Source organism: Vulpes lagopus, chromosome 6 (genome assembly GCF_018345385.1).
Source record: "Vulpes lagopus strain Blue_001 chromosome 6, ASM1834538v1, whole genome shotgun sequence".
In the NCBI taxonomy this organism is placed as follows: domain Eukaryota; kingdom Metazoa; phylum Chordata; class Mammalia; order Carnivora; family Canidae; genus Vulpes; species Vulpes lagopus.
In genome coordinates, this window is record NC_054829.1 from 82662928 (window position 1) to 82690139 (window position 27212).

The 27212-nt window shown below is 40.7% G+C and overlaps 1 protein-coding gene across 2 annotated transcripts; it reads right to left on the reverse strand.

Moving 5' to 3' along the window:
* Positions 1-1472: 1472 nt before the first annotated feature.
* On the reverse strand, positions 1473-27212 carry PLAC8 (placenta associated 8). 2 transcript variants are annotated; one of them, XR_005988478.1, is made up of 6 exons: positions 27120-27212; positions 11615-11756; positions 8782-8906; positions 4950-5069; positions 2909-2950; positions 1473-1743 (listed from the first exon to the last, which is right to left on the reverse strand). XR_005988478.1 is itself a non-coding variant. In XM_041759343.1 (5 exons), the coding sequence occupies exons 2-4, from the start codon at positions 11724-11726 to the stop codon at positions 4965-4967; spliced, it is 342 nt and encodes a 113-aa protein (XP_041615277.1). In that variant the 5' UTR covers positions 11727-11756; positions 27120-27212; the 3' UTR covers positions 1473-1743; positions 4950-4964. The 2 variants fall into 2 exon arrangements, 1 of the variants encoding a protein (XP_041615277.1); XM_041759343.1 differs by lacking the exon at positions 2909-2950.

Sequence of the window (27212 nt, forward strand, 5' to 3'; positions counted from 1 at the left end):
ATTTATTTATTTATTTATTGGAATTTAAATTTTTTAAAATGTGTGTGTTGAAGGTAGTAAAAGGAAATTTTAAAAGTGAAGAAGTGGCAGGAGAACGGGCTAAACCTGAGGCTATATTATGGGGGCAGGGAAAATTTGGGATCCTTTATTTAGAATGTTCACAGTTTAACTTGTGGCAGGCAGTTTATAGGATGGATTGGAAAGAAGGTAACAGGAGCTCTAGTTACTAGAGGCGGGCCAACTAGTTCAGGAGCTATGTACCTGATTTTCCAAAGAGATCCTGAGGGTTTGACTACATCCGTGGCATTGAAGACAGAAGAGGACAGATTGACTCGTTTAGTAAATGATTTGAGTAGAATAGGTATCTAGTAGGTGCCAGGCATTGTTCTTGGAACTGAGGATACAGCAACAAAGGAAATAGATCATCCATTGGGGGTATCAAGTGGAGTTTATGTGACAGAAGCCAGTGTCTGATTAGATGTGAGGAGAAGGGAGAAGGGGGTGATTATTCACCCCAATGAGTCCCCAATTCAGGACTCATTGATACTTAGATTTCTTATCTTGAACAACTGAGTAAGTGGTGATATTGTTTGACATGTTGGGTAGAGAAGGCCTAGGGGACATCTAGATGGACTAGATTAATAGGCAGCTGAAGAGTCATTCAGAACATCCATTGTAAGCGGGAGACTGGAAATACAGTCATCACTGACATCTAGGAGGCAGTTGAAGCCATAGGGGTAGATGACATTAAGAAAAGCATGAGATATGAAAGGAGTGGATCCCAGATAGAACCTTGCAAAGCATCTAAACTCATGAAGCAAGTACAAGAAAGGGCAGAGCACTCAAGTTTGCTGAGTACGTTGAAATCCAGGTGCCTTTACATTTGATCTCTCTGAAATTTTGCAATAAACCTATACAGTACTTTTGCCTCCCCTCCCCCCACCCCAACAAAAGAAATGGATTCAAGGGTAGGAGGAGAACCAAAGGAAACTGGGGAGTGAGATTTTCATCAGGGCAAAATGATGCACACATAGAATAATACATGTAGAAAAAAATGTTGCTTCTTTCATTTATCATCAATATTTAATCAAAACTGGGTCATACTGAATTTAATCATTGAATTTTTATTACTTGTCCTAATACTTCCTATTCAGAAGAAAACAAAAATCAACACAAGGAACCTATCAGGTATGCAGCTGGGAAGCAGGACATAGTGTGTTCTTACTTTGTTGGCATTAATAATACAGATAACATGATAAGGAGCAGAAAGTATTAGCTAAATGTATTGTTAAGTGTCTTATAATAGTTATCTGTAGTCTTTTTTTTTTCTGTCTCAAATTTCTCAGATGAAAGCAAACTGAGTTGCTGTGGACCAAAATCTCCTATAGAGAAACCAAATCATAAGAACAAAAGTATAAGACTGACCCTTAAAATTAATGACATAAAGACATGGAGAGCAAAGAAGCATAGAACCTTGTTAGCAAAATCTTTTATTTTGTTTACATACCAAATGTAACAAAATTCATAAGCCAGAAAATTTGATAACATGAAAGTGAGAAACTAAGCTGGACCATTTAGCAAAACTAAGGGAACACGTTCATTTAAAATAAATCAAAATCCATTTTTTTTTTTTACCCCATCGATTGTGATTAAGCAGATCTATCATATTTCAGTTGCAAAAGGCAGAGGACTCAAGCTGAAGAGGTTCCTGCTGATTTTTGGTGCTTTGGTAAGATCTTTCACCTATAAGGGACATACAAAGAATAGGTTTGAATTGTCTCAATCTACATTTTTATTTTCAATGAACTTTAAATTTTAGAATCATTTCAGGTTTACAAAAAATGTTGCAAAGGTAGTACAGAGAGTTCTTATACACCCTGCACTGATTTCCCCACCAGTTAACATCTTACTAAGATAGGTTTGTTACAACTATGGAGCCAATGTTGATACAGAATATCTTTTTTTTATTATTATTTTTTTAATTTTTACTTATTTATGATAGTCACAGAGAGAGAGAGAGAGAGAGAGGCAGAGACACAGGCAGAGGGAGAAGCAGGCTCCAAGCACCGGGAGCCCGACGTGGGATTCGATCCCGGGTCTCCAGGATCGCGCCCTGGGCCAAAGGCAGGCGCCAAACCGCTGCGCTACCCAGGGATCCCCAGAATATCATTAATCAAAGAATATACTTTAGTTAGATTTCTCAGTTTTTACCTAATGTCCTTTTTTTCTGTTCCAGGATCCCATCCAGTCTAGGACATTACATTTAGTCATCATGTTTCCATAGGTTCCTCTACACTGTGACTGTTTCTCAGACTTTCCTTATTTGTGAACTTGACAGTTTTGTCAACTACTGGTCAGGTGTTTTGCAGAATACCTATGCTTCAGTTTAGATTTGTCTAATGTTTTTCTCCTGGTCAGACTGGAGTTATGGGGTCTTGAAGATCACAAAGGTACAGTGTCATTCTCATCACATCATTTCAGGGGTACATGCTATTAACATGACATCACTGGTTCCAGTGTTCACAACTGGGAGCTTTTTCAGTTGGGTCCTAAGTCCCTTTCTTTCAACCTATTTATTTTTTTAATTAATTTATTTATTTGAGAAAGAGAGCACAAATGGGAAAGGGACAGAGAGACTCCTCCACTGAGCAGGGTAAACTGACACAGGGCTCAATCCCAGGACCCCACGATTATGACCTGAGCTGAAGTCAGATGCTTAACTGACTGAGCCACCCAGGCACCCCTCAACCTATTTTTTTTAAACATAAATCATGTCATGTTATATTTATTGATCTTTGTCTCTTGATTCTCCCATTTCAGGTATTTGTATATCTAAAGTTTCATAGTTGATGAATAATGCAGGGTTCAAAGTAATGAGCCAGAGTCAGGATCACCAAGACATTTTTACCTCAAACGAATTCAAAGATGCAGGAAGATTATTTCTCTGAGGCTAAAGAAAAAAAGTTCAGATGTCAGGATTCATTATGGATATGCGAGTATAGATTTCATCTGACCTGTGTTGTGTATTTATTTAAATGGTGTTGAGCTAGTCTTTGCTTCTGACCGCATTGTACCTTTGCTTCTGCATCTTTGCTTCTGACCTCATCCTGTCCAGTCTGCTATAAATCACTATTAGATCAATTCTTCTAAAGTATAGTTCTATGTTACTCCCTTACATAAAGCCTATAATAACTCCCACTGCTTTCCAAATAAAAGACCAAGTCATTAGCCTAATTTCATTGTATTGTGTACCCCAACTCACTTTTAAAGTCTTTTCTTGTGATTTTCCTACTTATATGTTCCTGCCAAGTTGGATGGACCTAAGCTCATAAAGATGTTTTTCCTTTCTTTGCTTCTATTTTTTCACTAACTTTGCTGATTAGAAGCAATATCAATTTCTATTAATAACAGTCACATCTTATGTCAGAGATCTTATGTTTGCCCCCGTCTGATCCATTTCCATCCTTGTCTGCACTGCTGTGTGTCCTGGGAGGCTGACCTGTAGACTACAGCAACACTCTCCTGCCCTCTGCCAACCAGTGGGTTCAAACAGTGGGAAGCCTAGAAGGACCTCAGAAAGTGAGATCCAGGTACTTTTCCTCTTGCCTACTTCCTGTTGAGAGGTTACCATTCCTCTCAGGACAGCCTTCTCCTCATAGCTCGCTCCTTTGGGATTCGGTAACTCCCGAGGCCTAGGGGTGGTAAAGTGGTTACAGTTTAAATGTTGCCAGCCTAGGCTCTGGGACCATCCCTTGTCATTTCCCTAGACCTCCCACCCACACCTATATTGTAAGTGGTCTTCATTAAATCTTTGTATTATTACAATTTGAGTGCCATCTATTTCCTATTGTGACCTTAATACTCATGTCCTCTTTAGAATTAAAAAAACACTCTTTGAAGAACCTTTCATTTACACATCTAACAGAAAATGATATTTTCTTCCTCTGAACATAAAATAACACTTGGTCTAAAGGCATTAGTCAAACTCATCATTTTATTTAAAAGCTGTCTAATCTCCTCTTTCAGAGTATAAAGTCTCTAAATGCAAGAGGGCTAGCTTATTTATTTTTGTTCCCCACAGCACCTAGCACTGTCCTGCATAGGACTAGGTACTTTGATACATTATTTGCCAAATAAATGACACTTTAAAACATATCATCCATGAGTTATACTTGTTAACCTATACAGAGATCTCATTCACTTGAGAAAGGAAATAGGATATTACAAAGAATGGAAAAATAATGCTTCCTTCCCATACTCACAATAAATTCTATAGGAGACTGACAAAATCATGTTTGTTTCTATTTAATAGCTAATTCTGAGAATACTGGAAAAATTAATTGGAAATGATTTGATTGATTTTCAGAAGTTCAGATTCTATAAAACATTTCCAAATATTCTATATTCTATATCCACCACTTTCAGAGTTCACTTTTTCCAATAGGATTTTCCTATTTAATTTCCCCTCATTCTTGATAGATGCTTTATGCTGCAATAACTTCAAATATTACAAAACATGTAATTTTCATCTGCTCTACTACTTTATAATTATTTAACAATTTCTTTTGTCAATTCAATTGTAAGAAGAGAGACCAGACCTTACTCTCTCTACCATTTGAAGACACATTGAAAAGGTAGCCATCTGTAAACTAGGAAGAAAGCCCTCATAGGAACTGAATTGGTCCACACCATAATCTTGGACTTCCCAGCCTTCATAACTGTGAGAAATAAATTCTTATTGTGTAAGCCACTCAGGCAAAAATTGTTATGATGGCCCAAGCAACGTAATACACCTATCTTCTTCATAAGAAGAAACTAAATCAATCTTTATATTAAGAAAACATTTGAGAGACCTAAAGAATTGTTATTATTGGATCATTACTCAAAATAATGCATAATTTACAAAGCCCTTATTATATTTCAAACAAAACCCAGATTCTGGGACCTACCATTAGTTTTTTTTTTTAGAAAGTACGCATGGCCCTCCTTCTGTTGATGTCTCTCTTGATTTGGCAAAGAGAACAATAAGGACAGCAAAGAGTCACCAAATAGTCATCACAAATGGATCCCTGTTTGAAAATATAAAAGAAGTAGAAATTTAAAATCCACCTATTTGGAAATGAAGATATACGGATTTTCAAGACACTTTGAAGAAAGGCAGAAGGAACTGATCCTTTGTTGTGTTTTGTTTTGTTTTGTTTTTTGTTTTTGTTTTTCTTAAATTTTTAAAAATTTATTCATGAGAGACACAGAGGCAGAGACATAGGCAGAGGGAGAAGCAGGCTCCCTGTGGGGAGCCCAATACAGGACTCAATCCCAGGACCCTGGGATCATGCTCTGAGCCAAAGGCAAATGCTCAACAAGCCACCCAGGTGTCCTGGAACTGATTCTTTGAATTCAGAGTTTGGATGGATATATTTAGAAAAATGTTAATTGACTTTTCCATGTAACTCCCCTTTTGATGACATTAAATGTTTTCCTATACTTTGTAATGTTGAATATAGAGGATATCAATCAACCAAACTGTCAGTATGAGGGAAAAACCAAGAGTTTCAGCAAGTAAAATCTCAAAATTATTTTCTTCCACACCTCTTCTGTGTCTCAGGAAGTTATTGGAGGATTCCGCCACCACAACGAGGGAGGAAACCAAGAAAGAGGAAGATGTGGTATATAAGAAACAGGAGCCTAACACAGGAGAGAAGTGACTATAATCTCCAGGGTGATGCTGAAGGAGATTCCAGGGCAAGAGCTAAGCACCACAAATAAAGAACCATTAGTTCCAAGGGTAGTAGGAGGTCAGGGAGTGATTTCATTGAGAAGATAAAAATGATAGGATATCCAATGTGTTGAATGTGTTGGAAAGAGAGTTAGAAAACTGGGAAAGAGTTTTGGGGTTACTTACTCATAAGTAAGTGGAAAACTACTAATGGAAACACCAAGAATTATTAAAACCAGGAAAAACAAAGTTCAGCAGAAAAAGCAATCATACATAGTTCACTACGTGACTCAACTCTGAAGAGCAAACAAAGGTCTCATAATATAAGTACCAAATGTGGATTTTTAAAAAAGATTTTATTTATTTATTCATGAGAGACACACAGAGAGAGGCAGAGACATAGGCAGAGGGAGAAGCAAGCTCCATGCAGGGAGTCTGATGTGGGACTTGATCCCAGGACTCCAGGGTCACGCCCAGAGCTGAAGGCAGATGCTTAACTGCTGAGCCACCCAGGCATCCCCCAAATATGGATTTAACCCAAATTATATGTGCCTATGTTGGAAGGAATGGGTATGGGGCGGGTGCATGTCTGTGTGTGTGTGGGAACAGAACTAAGTTCTCCTCTTTTATAGTGGGAGTTCTATAGACAGTACCCTGTCTATAGGCAACTGAAAACTCAAAAAGTAGCAATACAAGTCTATGATTTGGAGATGTGGAGGAAAATACCGGCAGAGCTCTGGGAAGGAGGCAGTAGGAAAGAGAAGTCTGTGGAGTATTTTTCTTAACAAAAATTAGATAATCTAAAATTAAACTATATGCTTGTAGAGCTTTGGTAAATAAATTAAAGCTATACTAGAAAACAGGAATGGGGTTATTCAGTGGGCCAGAAATTTTGAGCAATTTTTTTAAAAAAATAGGGAGCCAATAGGATTTCATTGATGGAGAAAGTAAAACAGAGCTAGGGAACCTGAAACCTAACAGGGTCATGGACAGGGCATTTAATAAATCCTGGACTCAAAACCCTGGAACTCAGAAAGGAGGAAGAAGAAACGGGGGAGTAGAAGACAGGAGATTAACTGAAACCTAAGCACCCAGCCCCTTGCTGCCAGCTGTGGCTCTGCCCCGGCGATACAGCATGCAGCTGAATGTAACAGGGGACCCTGATGTGGGCTTTGGGGCCCAAGGAGAGGAGAGGAGAGGAGAGGGGTGAGGTAAGTGGGGGCAGTTCTTCTCCTCTCTTCCAAGAGATCAGACTCCCTAAGATTTAACACATACATACTGGAAGAAAGAATAAAGCATAAAGACACAGCAGAGAAATCTAAATTGCTCTCACTAGTGAGATAGCCAAAGTTTTATGTTTGGTATTCACTGAATATTTTTTAAAAGATTTTACTTATTTATTCATGAAAGACACACACAAGGAGGCAGAGACACAGGCAGAGGGGGAAGCAGGCTCCCCGTGGGAAGCCTGATACAAGACTCAATCCCAGGACCTGGGATCATGCCCTGAGCCAAAGGCAGGTGCTCAACCACTGAGCCACCCAGGTGCCCCCCCTCTTCTTTTATTTACTGCTTTACGTCTTCTTGCTGCATGGGTCTTTTCTGATTCCTTGTATTCCCTATAGATGTGCCACAGCAAATATTTCTCCAATTAGTAATGACCCCTAATTTTTTACCCACCACTTAAAATTATATTCATTTTGAGATTCATCCAAGTTTTTGTGTATATCAATAATTCATTCCTTTTTATTCCTGAGTACTGTTCCATTATATGGATATATCACACTTTATTTATCCATTCACCTGCTGGGGAACATTTGGATTGTTTTTAGTTTGGGCTGTTACAAGCCAAATCGCTCTGATACAAGTCTTGGTATGAACATATATTTTTTTGAGTAAATATCTAGGAGTAGAATGGCTGGGTCAAATGGTAGGTGTGTTTAACTTTTTAAGGAACTGCATTTTACATTCCCACAAGTATTGTATGAGAGTTTCAGTTCCTCCATATCTGGCAACACTTAATGTGGTTAGGCTGATTAGTTTTAGCCATTCCCATAGTCATATTTCATTGTGGTTTTCATTTGCATTTCTCTAATGATGACTAATGATGTTGAATATCTTTTTACATGCTTATTTGCCATCCAAATATTTTCTCTTCCCCCTAATTTAGTTTACTGTGTTAAGAACACTTAACAACTTAGATGGATCTCAAAATAATTATACTAAGTAAAAGAAGTTAGATAAAAGAGTACAGATTGGACAGTTCTATTATATGAAATAGAAATGAGAGTAATGTTTAAATCAGTAGAGCCTGAGTAGATTATCCTCTGTAATGTGGGTAGGCTTCCTCCAATCAGTTGAAGGTCTTAATAGAAAAAGATTGACATTCTCAGAGCAAGAAGAAATACTGCCAGCACGCTGCTTTCAGAATTGAAGTCTTCCCAGCCCGCCAGCCTATTCTGTTTTTTTTTTTTTTGGACTTGCCAACCCTCACAATCACATGAACCTGTTCCTTAAAATCTCCTTCTCTATTTATAGATATATGTTTTTCTACATCATCTGTATATCTCCTTTTGGTTGTGTTTCTCTGGCGAGCCCTGACTAACACATCCTCCTGCTACATGAGGCGCAGCTTGTGGCAATAATGGAATGTGTATGCATGGAAAGTCAGAGTTGTGACAACTTCTACTACTAGTGCGTATCTTTGGCAGTGTTACCCAAACCCCATAAGACTTTAAAGTCCTCATCTGTAAAATGTGGTCTGAGAATTCAGTGAAGCGTCCTCTGTAATGTGCTTGGGGCATGCTAGGTTCTGAGTAAGCCCCGTTCTTGTATGATAGACATTGCAATTACAACAGTTGCTTATGCTCTAAGGTCTTTAATAGAAACCTAGAAGGATGTCATGTAACCAAAGAATCTATTGCTGGAGCACAAGGCTGCAGATGCTAGGAAACACCTACCAATCAAATTCAGGTCATGGACACCATCAAAGGGCTTGCAGATTTGTAACGATTATTTTGAGTGTGGATGCATGTTTAAATGGTACAGTGTCATAAGAGACTCACAGGGATGCCATATCGCGTCCGGTAGAGGGTCCTCATTGCGACAGATGTCCCACACAGACAGCATTCATTCATGTCAGCTGCAATTTGGCAGGCAAGGCACATAAAACAAAATGTGCCACAGAGACCTAGACACATGAAGCCAGAGGCACCAGTTACTCCACTGTGTTCCTGCCACCTTCAAAAGCTAATTTGCTTTCATTACTGTCAGTCCCATTCAGGCCTTGGCCAAACATCCTGCTGCCAAGTCCAACCTCAATGCTTTTGCTCAGCATTGCATTGGCTTCTCCCTTCTCCCCACCCAACCATTTCAGGTATCATCACACATCCTTTTTGTAGTACTGCCTTCATTCGTCTACTGAATGGCTCACAGAAACCTAGCCATAGGGGCACCTGGGTGGCTCAGTGGTTGAGCATCTGCCTTTGGCTCAGGGCGTGATCCCAGGGTCTGGGATCGAATCCCACATTGGGCTCCTTGCAGGGATCCTGCTTCTCTCTCTGCCTATGTCTCTGCTTCACTCTCTGTGTCTCTCATGAATAAATAAATAAAATCTTAAAAAAAAAAAAGAAATCTAGCCATGTCCCAGAGATTATTCTTTTTAAGATCTTTTTTTTTTTTGGTATTTATTTGTTAGAGAGAGAGAAGAAGCAAGGGGAGTGGCAGTCAGAGGCAGAGAGAGAAGCAGGCTCTCCACTGAGCAGGGAGCCGGATGTGGGACTTGATCCCAGGACAGTGGGATCATGACCCAAGCCTAAGGTAGGCACTTAACCAACTGAGCCACCCACGTGCCTCTCAGAGATTATTCTCAGAACTGAGTGCTGCTGTCTGAAGTCTAGCTAGTAGGGCAGTCAGGTAATAATATAAAAAACTTCTCCACCAGAAATCTACTCAAGATGTCAAGGGGTCACCCACAGAAATGAGGCCCCAAAAGCCTCTGGGAAGGATATGCTGCTTGATGTGAATATTGTAAGATGATTAGAACTTTGCAGGTAGACAAAAGGGAGAAGATCCTCTTTGAGATCACTTGGCATGTCTTGGCAGTGGCTGGTGTTCATTCAGCATGGCTGGATGGGATGGGGATAAAGTTGGAGGAGCAGGCAGGTTAGGGACTGGATGATGAAGTATGAGGGCATGGAGTTGGTCATGAAAGTCATGAGGAATCACCAAAATATTTTAAGAAGGGAGAGTGATTTGGTCAGGTCTGCAATTAAGAAGTCCTGCCATTAAGCAATTAAACTTTATATTAGAACTTGTTTTTCACTTATTTGGGTGATAATGTAAGGGATTGGAGGATTAAAATATTCATCTTTGTAGGGTTTTAGCAATGTAGCTAGTCTTAGTATTACTATGAGTTACTTGTACATGTTGGACTAATGTCTTGAGATGTGTAAGTCATCACCCCAGGTCATCCAGTAAGGCAATGAGAGCCAATAAACAAATCCATCGTTCCATTTTCTAGGTAATTTTTTCTCTCTGTGGTTTTTAATGTACAGTTGGCCTTTGGACAATATGGGGGTTTGGAGGGGGATTGACCCCCTGCACAGCCAAAAACTCTCTGTGTAACTTGTAATGCCCCTCAAGTTTAACAACTAGTAGCCTACTATTGACTGGAAGTCTCACCAATAACATAAACAGTTGACTGATACATATGTTGTATATGTATTCTATACTATATTCTTATCATAAGGTAAGCTAGAGAAAAGGAAATGTTAAGAAAAGCATATGGAAGAAAAAATACTTTTATAGCACTGTACTGTAAAAAATCTGCAAATAAGCAGATCAGTGCAGTTCAAACTGAACAACTCTGTTGTGCAGGGGTCAACTTGATTCCAAATTTCATTTTCACTGGTAAGTTTTAACCTTTAGGTTAATATATTTTCTTTGCTTGTCTCATAACATTCTGTAGACTTGAGATAGGCAAATACACCTCAAAGCAAATTTTTAAAAATTTTTATTTATTTATTGAAAGAGAGAGAACAGGAGCAGAGCAGCAGGGGAAGAGGGAGAAGCAGACTCCCTGCTAGGTAGGGAGCCAATGGGCTCAATCCCAGGACCTCCAGATCATGACCTGAGCTGAAGATAGACACTTAACTGACTGAGCCACCCAGGGGCCTCTCAAAGCAAATTTTTTCGTAGGCAGACTTGTTTGTTTCCTGGTTGAGAACTAAGCTCTTTGGTCCTCTCTGACATCCTCATCCCACCCCGAAATTTACTTTCCCCCGTTTTACTTGGAGAGATCTCACAAAAAGGAAATGAAGCAGAGTCAGAGATTCTTTTCCTGATGAGAAGCTGACTGTCTTTAGAATTCTTTGTACTCAGGTGTATAAAAACCTAAATGTATTAATTAAAATAGTTCTTCACTGAGCTCATGTTGAAACCATGGATGAATACTATCCCTTGTGTACTGGGCACCATGTAACTCTAAAGTAATGAGTTTATATATAACAAGTCCTTTTCCTTTTTCTTCTTCTTCTTCTTCTTCTTCTTTTTTTTTTTTAGATCAAGGTAAACTGGAAATGCCCTTTTATTTTAATGTATGGTCTATTTATAATCATTAGACCAGACCCATTCACTGTGAGAATCATCAGCTTTGTTACTATTATCTTAATTCCAGAACTTATTTTAAAAGAAAGACTATTGATTGATGTGTTGGTGAAAAATGAACTATAATCAGCACAAGCTTTTTATCTTTACTTACCATTCATTGCCTGACATGCCAGATGCCCTGTAATAGGCCGGGAACCTTGACTATGCCATAAGGGAGGAATGAGGGAAAGCTTTGGCCTTTGGTCATTAGCCTCCAAGGCAACTACAGGGGCATTACCCAGCACTTACAGACTCCGCAGTCGCTGAAGCAATCACACATGCCTGTCTGCCAGTTGGAGGTTTGTGGCATGGGACCACATCCAGGCTGAGTCACAATGACCACCGGTGACTGTGCTTGCATTTTCAATGCAGGATCTTCAATGGCAGTAGTCTGAAAAGGGAAAAGTTGGTGTAAGTGGACTCCAGGTGGCTCCTGGAAATCTGCGTTGAGGCATTCTGCTTCACAGCCAAGTGAGATAATTTAGATTAAGTTGCTTGCTGATTCAAAGAACATAATTTTTCTCTCCCCTTCCCTGGGGACAGAGGTCACTGGGGGAAGGGATTCACTGAAGTGGTCAGAGCAACAATTGCTTCCCTTGGAGTAAGGGAGCAAAAGCGAGTTATTGCTGCTGTTTTTATACAGGTGAATGAAGACAGGAGAATGAATGACTAACTCCTAATAGTAGTCGGAAGGAGTGAATTGGGACACCTGGGTGGCTCAAGGGTTCAGTGTCTGCCTTTGGCTCCGGGCGTGATCTGGGGGTCCTGCATCAGGCTCCCCTCAGGGAGCCTGCTTCTTTCTCCCTCTGCCTAAGTCTCTGCCTCTCTCTGTGTCTTTCATGAATAAATAAATAAAATCTTTTTTTTTTTTTGTAAAAAAAAAGGAGTGAATTGCAGAAAATGGGCTTCTCTAAAATTGTACCATCCTCAACTACTGTGAACACACACCTTTCCCCTCTTGCTCCTTTTTAAAATTCCTTTTTGTTTTGGATTTATTTCTGATTGGTAGTTGTGAAAAAAAAAAAAACCCTCCCCTGTTTTCTGTCTACCCATGGAATAATCTACTTCACTTCTGCTCACCAAATGTGTGATAGTTTTTCCCACACCAAGCGATTCTGCAATACCAGCTGGAGTGTCCTACAATTCAACTCAATTCTACACTTGTCTATAGGAGAGAGCGTCAGATTCCACAGGTGAAAGGCTCGGACTGCTCCTACCTCCCCACTTCAGAGGCCAGTTACAAGCCCAGGTTGTCACCTGTGCTTTTGGGTTTACCAGCTATAGACTGGAGGGTCCCATGACCCCTCCTTGGGTTCAATTAATTAGTTAAAGTGGCTCACAGCACTCCAGCGAACAACTTAACAGTTCACTTACTAGATTATTGGTATTTTACAAAGGATACTAAAGGATTCAAATGAACAGATGAAGAGATATTATAAATTCAGAATGTGTGAAATTTGGGGTTGCTACTGCTGGCTCCCTAACCCAAAAGCTCCCTGAACCCCATCCTTTTGGGACTTTATTGCATTAGGCATCATTGATTAAACCATTGGCCATTGGTAACTGAGTTCAATCTTCAGCCCCCTCTTCCTGCCCTCGAAGTCTGAGAGCTAGGGCTGAAAGTTCCAAGCCTCTAATCACAAGGTTGGTTCCCTTGGCAATCAGCCCCATCCTCAAGGGCTTTCCAAAAGTTGCTTCTTGAGCATAAACTCCTCAGTGGTTGAGAGGGTCTGGGTATAAATAAGAGAACACTTTTACCAGTTAAGAGCTTCTTATCAGTTAAGAGATTCCAGAGATTTTAGAAGCTCTGTGCCATGAGCAGGGATGAAAACCATATATTTCTTATTATAAACCATAATATCATAGCAGTCCTCTCTAATCTATTTGTATCCAAGCTGGCTCTTCACTTCAAATTTACCTGGAGCCTGTGTCCCCCACTCAGTGCTGGCTTGGGAGCCTTTTGACACACACTGGGGAAAGTTCTAATAGTAGGTCTCCACAAAATGTATTATGAAGTCCATTTTGTGAGGTTAATCCTAATTTCTATCATGAGAGGCAGTGTGGGGTCATAGAACATAGATTAGATTTGGAGTGAGTATCCTTGCTCAAATCTTGATTTTTTTAAAGATTTTATTTATTTATTTATTTATTTATTTATTTATTTATTTGTGAGAGATTGAGAGAGAGAGCACATGAGGGACAGGGAGAGAGACAAGCAGGCCCCCGCTGAGCAGAGAGCCCCATGCAGGGCTTGATCCCAGGACCCCAGGATCATGACCCGAGCTGGAGGCAGACACTTAACTGACTGAGTTACCTACGTGTCCCGTGGGAATTATTATCTCTATTGAGTTGATAAAGAAATGGACACTCTGGAAATTTAAACTGTGGAATTCATATCTTTCCGAGGCTCATTCCACAGACCCTTTTCTTCCCTTTGCCTCTTAGCTTTAGACTCCTACTCCATCATTATTGCTTAGTGTAGTGTGGTGTTGTCACTGGTTTGTTGTGATCTCCTTGAGACCTGGAGTCCTCTTTTCATATTTATTCCTTTAGCACCAAGCTAAATGTTGGGCTTATAAAGGTACACAGCCTCATTGAATTAAATACTTACAATATGCTTGATTCCCTTACAGTGTGCTGGGCCCTGGGATGTAACACATTTCCACTTCAAAATTCAGGACATGTTTTGAAAAGCACATGCCCAAACACACACTGAAATTGAAAATACAATGCCTCGAGGTACTCAGGCATTGTCATTATACTATTTGCCTTTTTTACATTATTTTCTGCATAGAGAGAGCAGTTCCATAAACAAAGTACCTCAGTTGTTCCATATTGTTTTACACTTTTCTATTTCTTGAATTAGCTGATTTCTCTACAGATCTCATTGCTTAGTTAACACTTAGCCCGTTTGCTAGTTCCCTTGAACAAGAAGGGAGCTATGCAGTATATGAGACCAGGAATAGTTTTAAAAACAGGGTAATGTCTTGGATATTTCTCCACGCAACTGAAAGTGTATCGTGTGAGAATGGTTCAAACATGTCTAAATCTGCCCAGGCTTCATCATAGCTAATTATAAATTATCCAGGTCCACTCTCACAGATTGTCCTCTGAGTCTTGGCACATGGTCTCATAGAAAGAATGCTCAGTTATTTTGGATGAAGATAAAACTAGTTTAATTTTTTTTTTTTAGGGAGTAGGAAAAGCTTAAAAATGTTCTTTTAAATGTTTGTATCTGTTGAACATCATTACTATCAGAAAGTAGCTCTAGGTATCTCCCTTCCCATTAGAGAATATAGTATGCAAATACTACATATTTTTTAAGTTGTAATAAAATGATTATAAGTACCTTTAGAGTACAAAATTTAACATTAAGTATTTATTTTATTTTAAAGACTTATTTTATGTATATACATAATATATATAATAATAATTATATATATATATAGAGAGAGAGAGAGAGAGAGAGACAGAGACAGAGAGAGACAGAAACAGAGACAGAGACGAGTGGTGGGAGAAGGAAAGGGAGAGAAAATCCTTGAGCAGACTCAGCATGAGGCTCAAACCCAGGACCCCCCAGAATCATGACCTGAGTTGAAATCAAGAGTTAGCCGCCCAATCGACTGAACCACCCAGGTGCCCTGACATTAAGTGTTTTTTAAAAACCCTCTAAAACAAGAAGACATTTAAAAGCCCCAAAGTTGAGAAAATAATAAAAAGGCAGGAACAGACAATTCACAGGAAGAGACATAAAAATGACTCCTAAAAATATATATCAAAAAGCTGTTCAAATTCACTCAAAATTAAAGCAATGCAAATTAAATGCCTGTCAGATTGGCAAAAGTTAAAAAGTATGCAATGTATTCTTTTGACAAAGTTGTGAAGAAATAGGCACTCAAATAATGTTGGTGGGAATACAACCATTTTGGAAGGAACTTTGAAGAAACCTAACATAACTGCATATGCACTTACCATTTGATCTAGTAATCCCATTTCTAGAAATTATCCCGAAGATACATCTTCAACAATGTAAAGATATATACACCTGAGGTTATTTATAGCAGCATTGTTGGTTTTTGCAAAATATTGTAAATAATCCAAGTGCTTAGTTGAGTAAACTATGGTACTATTAGAAACAAGACAACAGGCCTAAAATGGAATCACTTATGCTAAATCCCATGTCACCACCCTGAGACTTAGTTTCAGCCCTCCCGGAAATGGAATCTTTTTTTTTTTTTTTTTTTAATTTTTATTTATTTATGATAGTCACACACATACACACACAGAGAGAGAGAGAGAGAGAGAGAGAGAGAGAGGCAGAGACACAGGCAGAGGGAGAAGCAGGCTCCATGCACCGGGAGCCCGATGTGGGATTCGATCCCAGGTCTCCAGGATCGCGCCCTGGGCCAAAGGCAGGCGCTAAACCGCTGCACCACCCAGGGATCCCCCGGAAATGGAATCTTAAACCAGTCAGGAATTGCCGAATCTGAACTTGTTAGGTAATTTGCCTGATAGACTCCTGCCAACCCCTGAAGAAAAGTGACCTTGACAATCATTTATTTGCTTTTTTGTCTAGTATAATGGCCTTGTTTCTGCTCCCATCTGTCTATAAAAATCTCTCATTTTGTACAGCTCCTTGGAGCTCCTTCCTATCTGTTTGATTGGATGCTGCTTGATTCATAATCATTGAAAAAAAGCCATAAGATCTTTAAATTTTACTCAGTTGAATTTTGTTTTTTAAAAGTACATGCATACAACAGAGTATTAATGAAGCTATCAAAAAAGAAAAACAATGAGGATAATCTCTATAAACGGATATAGAATGGTTTCCAAGATACACTAAGTTTATTTATTTATTTTTTTAAGATTTTATATATTTATTCATAAGGGACACAGAGATATAGGCAGAGACACAGGCAGAGGGAGAAGCAAGCTCCATGCAGGAAGCCTGACATAGGACTCAATCCTGGGTCTCTAGGATCACGCCCTGGACTGAAGGCAGGTGCTAAACCACTGAGCCACCCAGGCTGCCCAAGAAGGCAGTGAGGAAGAAAAAGGTAACCATAATAACTTCAGAAAGCAGGGTTTTCACTGTGTATTGTAAGTCTAAAGACGAAAAGAACAAATATTATACCCTAGTTAGTAAACCTATTTTTCATAAGAGAATGGATTAGCAATTCTGAAACTTCTTTATATTATATATATGCTAGGCTTGAACAAATAAGTATATTTTGGATAATGAGATTAAGGTTTTTTACTATCTCAGAAAGAATTTTAAATAAGGAAAGGAGGAGGGCTAGTATGAATCCTGTGCTGTCAGATTGAAATCGGAGGTACAACCTCATGATAATTTACACACACACACACACACACAGATGTGTGTGTAAACATAAATATGTTTCCTATCTCTGTCCACGGAGAAGACCTAGAAGCAACAAAAGTTCAGTATTACTGAATATACCTTGTGCCCAAATCTTGGTTTTGAAAGGCCATTTTCCAATAAAAAGGAGCCAGAGTTCATTGGAGAAATAGCTGATTCCAGGGCTGGGGCACGAAAGTATAAGAGAATCCTGAACATGTTTGACCTATATGTCAAAAAGGGCTCAAGAATGAATGAGAGCCAGGATCTCAGAGCCCATCTGATGGCTGTTGCAGTGGCCAAATCAGGACAATTTGAGCAACAAAATAATGTTAATAATGGGTTATAACTCATAAACCAACATAACTATCCATAATTCCATACTCATATAAATAAAAGAACAAATTTTAAAAAGAGGGGGAAGGCATAGTGCTTTTTTATGATAGAATTCCTACTAATGAATGTAGAAGGAATGGTGGAGATATCACCATTTGGCAAACATCACAATAATACCTGTTTCTTTTTTTAAAAAAAGATTTTATTTATATATTTTGAGAGAGAAAGAGTGAGGGGAGGAACAGAAGCAGAGAAAGAGAATCTCAAGCAGACTCCATGCTGAGCACGGAATCTGACAAAGGGCTTGATCTCACAACCCTGAGACTATGACCTAAGCCAAAATCAAGAGTAGGACAGTCAACTTACTGAGCCACCCAGTTTCCACTACAGTGATATTTGTTGAAGGCAAGACTCATAAATGGATACTTATGTGTTTATTATCATGCACTGAAGGACACAACATCACTACTGTGTTATTTTACCAAAAATACGTACTCAAAATCCACTCATAAGAAACCATCAGACAAACACAAAGGGACGGATATTCTACAAATTATCAGGTCAATACTCTTTGAAACTGTCAAAGTCATGAAAGACAAAATAAAAACAGATGAAATATTCAAGATGGAAGGAGACTATAAAGACATGGTGACCAAATGCAATTTGGGTTCCTGAATTGAATCCTGGAACAGGAAAGGAAACTGTCAATGTTCTCCAACCACAGACCATGAAGAACACAACTGTAGTTAAACAAGTTGGCTTTATTACTTACTATAGAAAGTGAGAAGGCACATCACTGAGACTGTGGCCGGGGGACGGGTGGGTGGTATTCAGTAGCCGGGTATTAGAAAACACTTTTTGGTTGGGTAGATTTGGAGGTGGATCAAGGAAATGGAGGTGGTCCAGAAAGTGAAATATAATTCTACAATTGGGTGGGTATATTGATAGATCTCACCTACATGGAGTGCTGATGGAGTGCAAGGCTAACCCTGCAAGAGGTAAAGCAGTAGCAATAACTCACATTAGCCAGGAAAGGAAAATGTTTGGTATGTTGTGGCTTGGACAATGTTTAAGTTCCAATATTTGTCCAAATATGATTGTAGAGTGCTAGTGTTTTTATCTTGATCCATCATGATCATAGACTAGCTTATTTAATGTTGATGATTTCTGTGAAATTCTTTATGTTTAAGAGAACATCAAAACCTAGTGTAAGTGACGACATGGATGGAACTTGAGGGCAGTATGCTCAGTGGTATTAATCAGACAGAGAAAGACAAATACTGTATGATCTCTCTTGTGTGGGGTTCTAAAACCAACCAACCAACCAACCAAACCAACCTCACAGATAGAGAACAGACTGGTGGTTGCAGAGGTGAGGAGTGGGGAGTGGGAGAAATGGATAAAGGTGGTCAAAAGGTACAAACCTTCAACTATAAAGTAAGTCCTGGGGATGTATTGAATGGCATAGTGATTATAGCTAATACTACTGTATTGTATATTTCAAAGTTGTTAAGAGAATAAATCTTGAAAGTTCTCATCAAAAAAATTTGTAATATGGCTTATTGTAGTGAACGTTTCACAATATTTATGAGTTTTAAGACATTATGTTGTATACCTGAAACTAATATAATGTTAGGTGTCAATTATATCTCCAAAAAAAAAAAGTGCTCCAAAAGAGACCTGGCGTGAGTGCCAGGCCAGCTTGCAGCAATACCAACATCTTGCTGGCCACACTGGGCCAGCTCCTGGGTGGCAGGGATTGCTTTTCTCTTCCCTGAGATATTAGTGGGACAATTAGTAAAATCTCAATAAGATCTTTCAATTAATTAGTTAATAGTTTACCAACAGTAATTTCCTGGTTTCAATATTTACACTATGGTGATGTAAGACATTAAGAATCAGGAAAGCTGGGTGAAGGGTACACAGAAACGCTGTGTATTAAATAAAAAAGCTTTTTTGAAATTTATTTTATGTGCTACAAAATTCACTCATTTAAAATGTATGCTTGAGAAATGTTCATATATTCATAGTTGCAGAGCCATCACTATAATCTAATTTAGGATATTTTTATCACACACCCCTTAAAAAAATATCCATGTCCATTAGCAGCCACTCCCCACTGGACTAGCCTTCCCCAGCTCTGAACAGATTAGTTTCCCTATTCTAGACATTTCATATAAATGGAACTATACAATATAGCAGTCCTTTAAAAAAAATCTTATTCATTTATTCATGAGAGACACATACACATACACAGAGGCAGAGCCACAGGCAGAGGGAGAAGCAGGCTCCATGCAGGAGCCTGACGTGGGACTCCATCCCAAGTCTCCAGGACCCGGCCAAGGGCTGAAGGTGGCGCTAAACCACTGAACCACCCAGGCTGCCCTCCAGCAGTCCTTAACCGTGGCTTCAGTTACCCATGGTCAACTGAGGTCTGGAAGCAGAGCATCGAGCATTTTCCTTCTGACATATGGTCAAGTCACTAGTAGCATAGAGCTGTCAAATGCCTCCGTCATTTCCTTTGCTTTATCTCATCACATAGGCATTTTATTATCTCAAGAAGGGTGGGTACAGTATAATAACATTTTGAGAGACTATATTCACATAATTTTTACTATAGTATGTTGTCATAATGTTTCTATTTTAATATCATTGGTAATCTCTTAGTGTGCCTAGTTTATAAATTAAATTTTGTGATAGGCATGTGTGTATAAGAAAAAAACAGTGTATTTAGGGTTTGGTACTATCTGCAGTTTCAGGCATCCACTGAGGGTCATAAAACATGTCCCTGGGGATATAGAAGACTGTGTGTAGTCTTTTGTGACTGACTTCCTTCAGTTAGCACAATGTTTTCAAGGTTTATCTATCTTCTAGTATGTATCGGTACTTTTTTAACTGCTGAATAATATTCCATTATGTGGCTATACCATTTTCTGTTTATCCATTCATTAGTTGATGGCCATTTAGGTTGTTTCTACTTTTTGATTATTAACAAATAATGCTCTTATTACAATTTGTGTATAGGTTTTTGTGAGGACATATGTTTTCATTTCTCCTGGATATATACCTAGAAGTCAGATTTATGGGTCAACATGGTAACTCCACGTTTAATTTTGGAGGTAGCTATGCTCAACACTATATTACCAACGCCGTATGCAGCATTTTGAAGCCTCCCTTCAAGCTGTTTTCCCAAATGGCTGCATTTTGTGGGAGGGCTCCATTTACTGTATATCCTGGTCAACGTTTGTTATATTTTGTCTGTGTGCTATTTTTGCAACATTTTTCATAAATCTAAAATTATTTTTAACATAGCAAAACAAAACATAAAAAAAGAACATGGGAAGAGGGGAGCCCCATAGGATTTAGAGTGAAAAATACAGAAACAATCGGTTACAAATGCTGTTAAAATATATTCCCAAATTCTAATAATGCATAATGTAAACAGCCATTATAATAATCATTAACTTTTCCTTCTCATTCTTAGGAACTATTCTGAAGAAGTTCTTTTTTTTGTATAAAATATCATAAACTCCATCCAGTGTAGTTGAAGCTTATTTTAAATTTATTTAGGTTTGCTCTTTTATAAAGATACATTAGAGTGGTTTTCGGTTTTGATTTTTGCTTTATAAAAAAAAAAAAAAAAAAAAACAACCATAACGGTCTTTTACTGCTGTTTGACAATAAAAGAGAGGCTGACCGTTGTAGATGTCACAGAGAAGTTCGCGAAGGAATGCGGTAGAGTGGAGTGACCTGGTTTGTGGGTGTCTGTGTCGGGAGGAGGCGGCTCCCGGAGGCGCTGGAATTTAGTGCTCTCAGGAGCCCTCCCAGGGGGCAGGTCAGGGCGGCCCAGAGCGGGCGGGTGTCCGGGCGTCCGGCTGAACCAAGCCCTGGAACCTGCCTGCCCCGCAGTGGCCCGAGTTTCAGCTTTCAGGGCGGACGGTGCACGGGGGAGGCGGCCTTCCAGATGCGGGGACAGGCTGGCTCCAGCACGGCCGCGCGGGCTTGGGGCGCCCTGGGGTGCCTTGGGGTGCCCTGGGGTGCCCTCTCACGGGGTCTGACCTCCGCCCCCGGGGATGGTGACCGCCAGCGGCAGGCGACGCTGACGGGTTTTCCACCCGCGCCCACAGGCTCCTGGCTGTGCCGGCCGGGACCAGAGCCCACGCCCCGGGGCGGGGGGAGGGGTCGGCGGCTCCCGGGCCTGCCCCGGCGGCCGCGAGGAGAGCAGGCGAGGCTGGGGCCGGAGGGCGCGCCTGCAGGAGGCGGCCCGCGGAGGCGGCGGGGGGCGGGGCCGGGTCCGGGGGCGGGGCCGGGCGGCCGGGGGCGGGGCCGGGGCGGGGCCGGGCGGCCGGGGGCGGGGCCGGGCGGCCGGGGGCGGGTCCGGGTCCGGGTCCGGGGCGGGTCCGGGCGGCAGGGGGCGGGTCCGGGGCGGGTCCGGGCGGCCGGGGGCGGGTCCGGGCGGCAGGGGGCGGGTCCGGGGCCGGGGGCGGGGCCGGGCCGGGGCCGGGCGGCCGGGGGCGGGGCCGGGTGGCCGGCCGTGCCCCCCCCCCCCCGCCAGGTGCCAACCCCCCCCCCCCCCCGCCCCCGCCCGCTTCTCCCCGAGCCTTTGCAGAAACTTAGAAAAGTTTACACCAGCTGCTGTGGGCTGATGAGTTACTTCCGATCCGGAAAAGAGAGAGAAACCAACACACCTCGCTGATTTTAACACCTACTAGGTGGGCCCTAGAGTCCACTGGGGGCACATGCCCACTTTGGTCTTACTAGGCCGCAACCGCAGCTCTCTGAACAAATTCGTTCTGGCTATCTCACGAGAAAGGGAGTAAGGAAATTCCAATTAACTTCATTCTGTTGCTCATGCCTTTCACAATAGCTCGCTTGGCAAAGCTTGGCAAAGTCAGCCTCTTTCTTTTTTATTTATGATAGTCACACAGAAAGAGAGAGAGAGGCAGAGACACAGGCAGAGGGAGAAGCAGGCTCCATGCACCGGGAGCCCGACGTGGGATTCGATCCCGGGTCTCCAGGATCGCGCCCTGGGCCAAAGGCAGGCGCCAAACCGCTGCGCCACCCAGGGATCCCGCAAGGTCAGCCTCCAGTCTGGAATGGAAGCCCCATAAAGGTGGGGAATTCTGTGGGCCATTCTTGCTGATGCATCTCGAAAGTTTAGTACAGGGCCTGGCACACAGTAGGTGCCCAGGAACGTTCTCACTACGTTCTCCTACTCCCGTCTCGCCGAGGAAACGCGCCAGGCCAGGAGAAGATGGTGTGCGTGGGACCTGGCCGGTGCCCACCTGAGCCATGGCCTCCTTCACGGGGCCCTTTAGACCGCCAGAGTGCTAAGATCCAGTTTTTCCCTGTATCCCAATGGTTGAAACCATATTTTTGGGTGACAGCTTCCTACATTTAGGACCTGGGAAGAAGGCATTTTTCAGGAAATACTAAAATAATTTCACATTTTCTTTGGCATTCTTTTTAAAACTCAAATATTAGAAAAGAAAATATGAAAGTGTTATACAACAAAGTGTTAGCTGGCTATCTCTGGGTGATTGGCCAATAGATTTTTTTTTTTTAACTTTTATCTTTATAAATTTGTATATTGTCTAAACAATTACAATTGACACTTATTTCTTTTATAATCAACACATGAAATACCCATTTTTGGAAACATAAAAAGAACACAGTAATTAAAAAAAATTGTAAAGGCTAAGTTATGCTGATTAGCCTATGGCTCTTTGTATTTTTTTTTCCCCTTAGCCCCTAGCCAATGCCTGGCACACAACTGACATTCAATAAATACCAGCTGAATGAATGACTATTTCTACAATTTGTCTCAGAGGAAAGACATGTTCATGTAACTAGCTTATCTTTCTTCATTTTTTAAAAGCAATATATATTTTTAAAGATTTTATTTATTTTTTTAGACAGAAAGTGAGCATGAGTGGGGGGAGGAATGCAGGGAGAGGGAGAGAGAGAGAATCTTAAGCAGGCTTCATGCCCAGCACAGAGCAATGGGGGGCTCTATCTCACGACACTGAGATCACAACTTGAGGCAAAATCAAGAGTTGGTAGCTTAACCCGCTGAGCCACCCAGGCACTTATCTTTCAAGAAATCTGCACTATGATTTTAGTATAAGAACAATCTGAAGATTTCAGAATAAAAACTTGTCTGCAATTACAGAATTGTCCTTTCCTTCGCCTGTCTTCAGTGTATGCTATATGTATTTGTGAATTCAAATTGGCTGCCCCTAGCCCTGACAGCAGCCTGAGACCTGAACATTCTCTGAGTGCCTTTGGAGTCCATTTGCATATTCATTCTGTAGCAAGCAGCTTCGTCCAAAATATCCCTATGCTGACTGCCACTTAATTTGTACAAAATTTACTTTCTCAGTTTAGTGGCCTTTACAGTCTTCAGCCCAACAATAAAAAGTTTTAGGTTTCTGTTTCTTTCATTACTTTTTGACTTCCTCTTTTGAATATGGGAAATTGTGGGGACCCAGGTGCTTCCGTGAACTTTTTAGCACAGATAACTGAGCAGAGAGTGCGGGCCCCCAGAGATTTCTCTGGTATTGGAAGGAAGTTTGTCTCTAAATGAAGGTGACCTGCAGCAGTGGGGAAGGCCCAGCCCAGGAGAGCAGCGCCAGAGGGAACCAGCATTAGGCTTTCATCCGACCGATATATCTTATTTTAAAAAGGGTTTTGGAGAAGGACAAACAGTGTATGTTCTCATTCATTTGGGGAATATGAATAATAGTGAAAGGGAATATAAAGGAAGGGAAAAGAAATGTTGGGAAATATCAGGAAGGGAGACAGAACACAAAGACTCCTAACTCGGGGAAACGAACTAGGGGTGGTGGAAGGGGAGGAGGGCGGGTGTTGGAGGGGAATGGGTGACGGGCACTGAGGTGGACACTTGACGGGATGAGCACTGGGTGTTTTTCTGTATGTTGGTAAATTAAACACCAATAAAAGTTAATTAAAAAAAAAAAAAGGGTTTTGCAAACTCTCACATGAGATTTCTTACTCAAGGCCTTACCTCCTTGGTCTTACAAAACTGAGAGGTGAAAGCAAATAAGCTCATGTGTGCTTCTCTGTGGTTTAAATATTTCAAAATTCTAGAGAACTTGAAGTTGCAACAAAATCTGAAATGGTAACAAATGCACAATGTCCAGGCAACAAATCTCTTTGCTTCAGCCACTAAGTATCCAAAAGTTTTTAACCTAGGTATTTGAGGTAGAAGAGCAAGGGGGGGTTAAGGGGTGTTAAGGGGTGGGGAGTGGGTGGTGATAACAGAAGACAACTTCCAGGCTCCTGGGTGGCTCAGTTGGTTAAGCAGCTGCCTTCAGCTCAGATCAAGATCCCAGGGTCCTGGGATAGATCCCAGGGACCAGGTCCTGGTCCCTCAGCAGGGAGCCTGCTTCTCCCTCTGCCCCTCTCTCTACATGTGCTCTCTCTTGCTCTTTCTCTCAAATAAATAAATAAATAAAATCTTAAAAAACAAAAACAAAAACCCGACAGAAGACAACTTCCTTGAAATCTCTCTAGTGCCAGTAAAGATGCTAAGAATTTCTGAGACCTTGTCTACAAGCCTGCTTCCCAACTTCAGTGGTCCTCAATGCTTATTTCGCATAAAAGTCATTTGGAATACAATGGAATATTACTCAGCAATTAGAAACGACAAATACCCACCATTTGCTTCAACGTGGATGGAACTGGAGGGTATTATGCTGAGTGAAGTAAGTCAATCGGAGAAGGACAAACAGTGTATGTTCTCATTCATTTGGGGAATATGAATAATGGTGAAAGGGAATATAAAGGAAGGGAGAAGAAATGTTGGGAAATATCAGGAAGGGAGACAGAACATAAAGACTCCTAACTCGGGGAAACGAACTAGGGGTGGTGGAAGGGGAGGAGGGCGGGTGTTGGAGGGGAAGGGGTGACGGGCATTGAGGTGGACACTTGACGGGATGAGCACTGGGTGTTTTTCTGTATGTTGGTAAATTGAACACCAATAAAAATTAATTAAAAAAAATTAAAAAAAAAAGTCATTTGGAGAACCTGTTTACAAGGTGGAATCCTGGGCATTATTCTCCAAATTTGTTATTTAGGTGGCCAGGGCTTGGATGCAGGAATCTGTACTGAGGACCCTCGAGCACACTCACGGCTGCTGCTCCTAACCCAGAAGGTGCTATTGTGTAAAGGAGAGAAAGGTCACCCTTTTGTGTAGACACAGCTTAGTGAGAATTAGAAAAATAGTACCCTTTTCTCCAGGCAGATACAGCCTATACCAGGGCCTCCTGCTTGCGTGAGGAACACAGGCTGAACTAGTCCCACTCTCTCCTTTCTGTGTGCCGATTGCAGAACCCTGGCATCCCGGGAGATTTCTGTGCCAGTGGCTTTGCAGAACACACTTTGTAGCCCATGGTCTTGGGCTTTTTCTTTCTTTCTTTCTTTCTTTCTTTCTTTCTTTCTTTCTTTCTTTCTTTCTTTCTCTTTCTTTCTCTCTTTCTTTCTAAAGATCTTATTTATTTATTTATTCATTCATTCATTCATTCATTCATTCATTCATGAGGGACACAGGGAGGCAGAGGGAGAAGCAGGCTCCCTCCAGGGAGCCTGATGTGGGGCTCGATCCCAGGACCCCAGGATCATGACCTGAGCCAAAGGCAGACGCTCAACCACTGAGCCATCCAGGTGTCCCAGCCCTTGGCTTTTTCATTTCTTTTCTGTTACAAATAACTACAAATCCAATCTAATTCAGCAAATATTTCTTGGGCACCCAATGTATGTAAAAGCATTGTGTTAGATTTGGTAGGGACTAGGGAGTAGTCTGTAGTTCCCTTTCCATGGTCAGCGGCTCTGCCTATCTCTAAGTGACCACATAGCTGTTTTATTTTCTGTCATCTTTGATCCCCACAGGAGCAGAAAGTGATGGAAGATTCCAGGCAAAAGAAAAAAATGGAGACAGGAGGAACTGAAATGGAAATCTTGGCACAAGTTTTGAAGAGAGACTACAACTCCTTTCTTTAGAAGTTTCCTTTCATGGAGTGGCCTCAATGCTAGGAATCCTGGCAGAATTTGGCTCATTTTAAGCATCCTAATTTGATCTATTTGTTATAGATCTTTGTTATAACTAACCTTATACCTGTCTCCCCTGCCTTGGAACATGTCACTCTTGAGAAGAACAGCCCATAATCATATTAATATTAATTGCTAATATTGATGTATTACTATATTATATTAATATTAATAAATCCAGTTACTAATGCATTGCTGAGATCTTCCTCTTCTTTCTAGTGTTTACTGATGCTAAATTTTGATTTTTTTTTTTACTTTTTTTTTTAAGATTGTATTTTTAAGTACTCTCTATACCTAACGTGGGGCTGGAACTCACAACCCCGAGATCAAGAGTTGCATGCTCTGCAGACTGAGCCGATTATTTCACCTTGATTGAAATATTTTCATTTCATGATCTCTCATCTCTTAAGCTATCAAATGTAATGATAAGTGAGAAGGGTAATGTCTCTATGCATGTAAATGAAGGACCAGAATCTAATTTTGAAGCATTCTAGTCTGTTTTCTTACTTTCATACTAAAAATTCAAAGATTCTCATGATTCATTAGCTAAATTCAAAAATCCCATTTTCTATTTCTAATATTTTACATGGATAGATCAAGTAAAATATTTTCAAAGCACAAACAATTAGACCAGCACAAGCAAATATGCATATGTATTAACATAAGGAATGAAATTAATGATCAAGTTAGGAAACACAATCCCGGATAGGTGTTTCTTGTTGGACACAGTAGGCTATCCTACACTGCTTTGAAAAGCATGGCATTTAACACATGCTTGGCACATACTTGTTGAATATGACCAAACTTAAAGCAATTAGATAAGAAACCATTAGTCTTTCAGCTAAACCTCAAAATATAGCATGTTAGAAATAAAAATCAGGAAATCAAATACTTAAAAAAAAAAAAAAAAACCCAACCAAACAAACCCTTTTCTTCCCTACCAGTGCTAAGATAAGCTATTAAAGAATTGGTTAATTTCAAAGTACTTACAGTTAAGAAATAGATTCCGAACAGGAAGTGTTTTGTGGCTTGGAAGAAAATCTCACTAGAAGAGAAATATGTGAAAACAGAGAAGTAACTGTG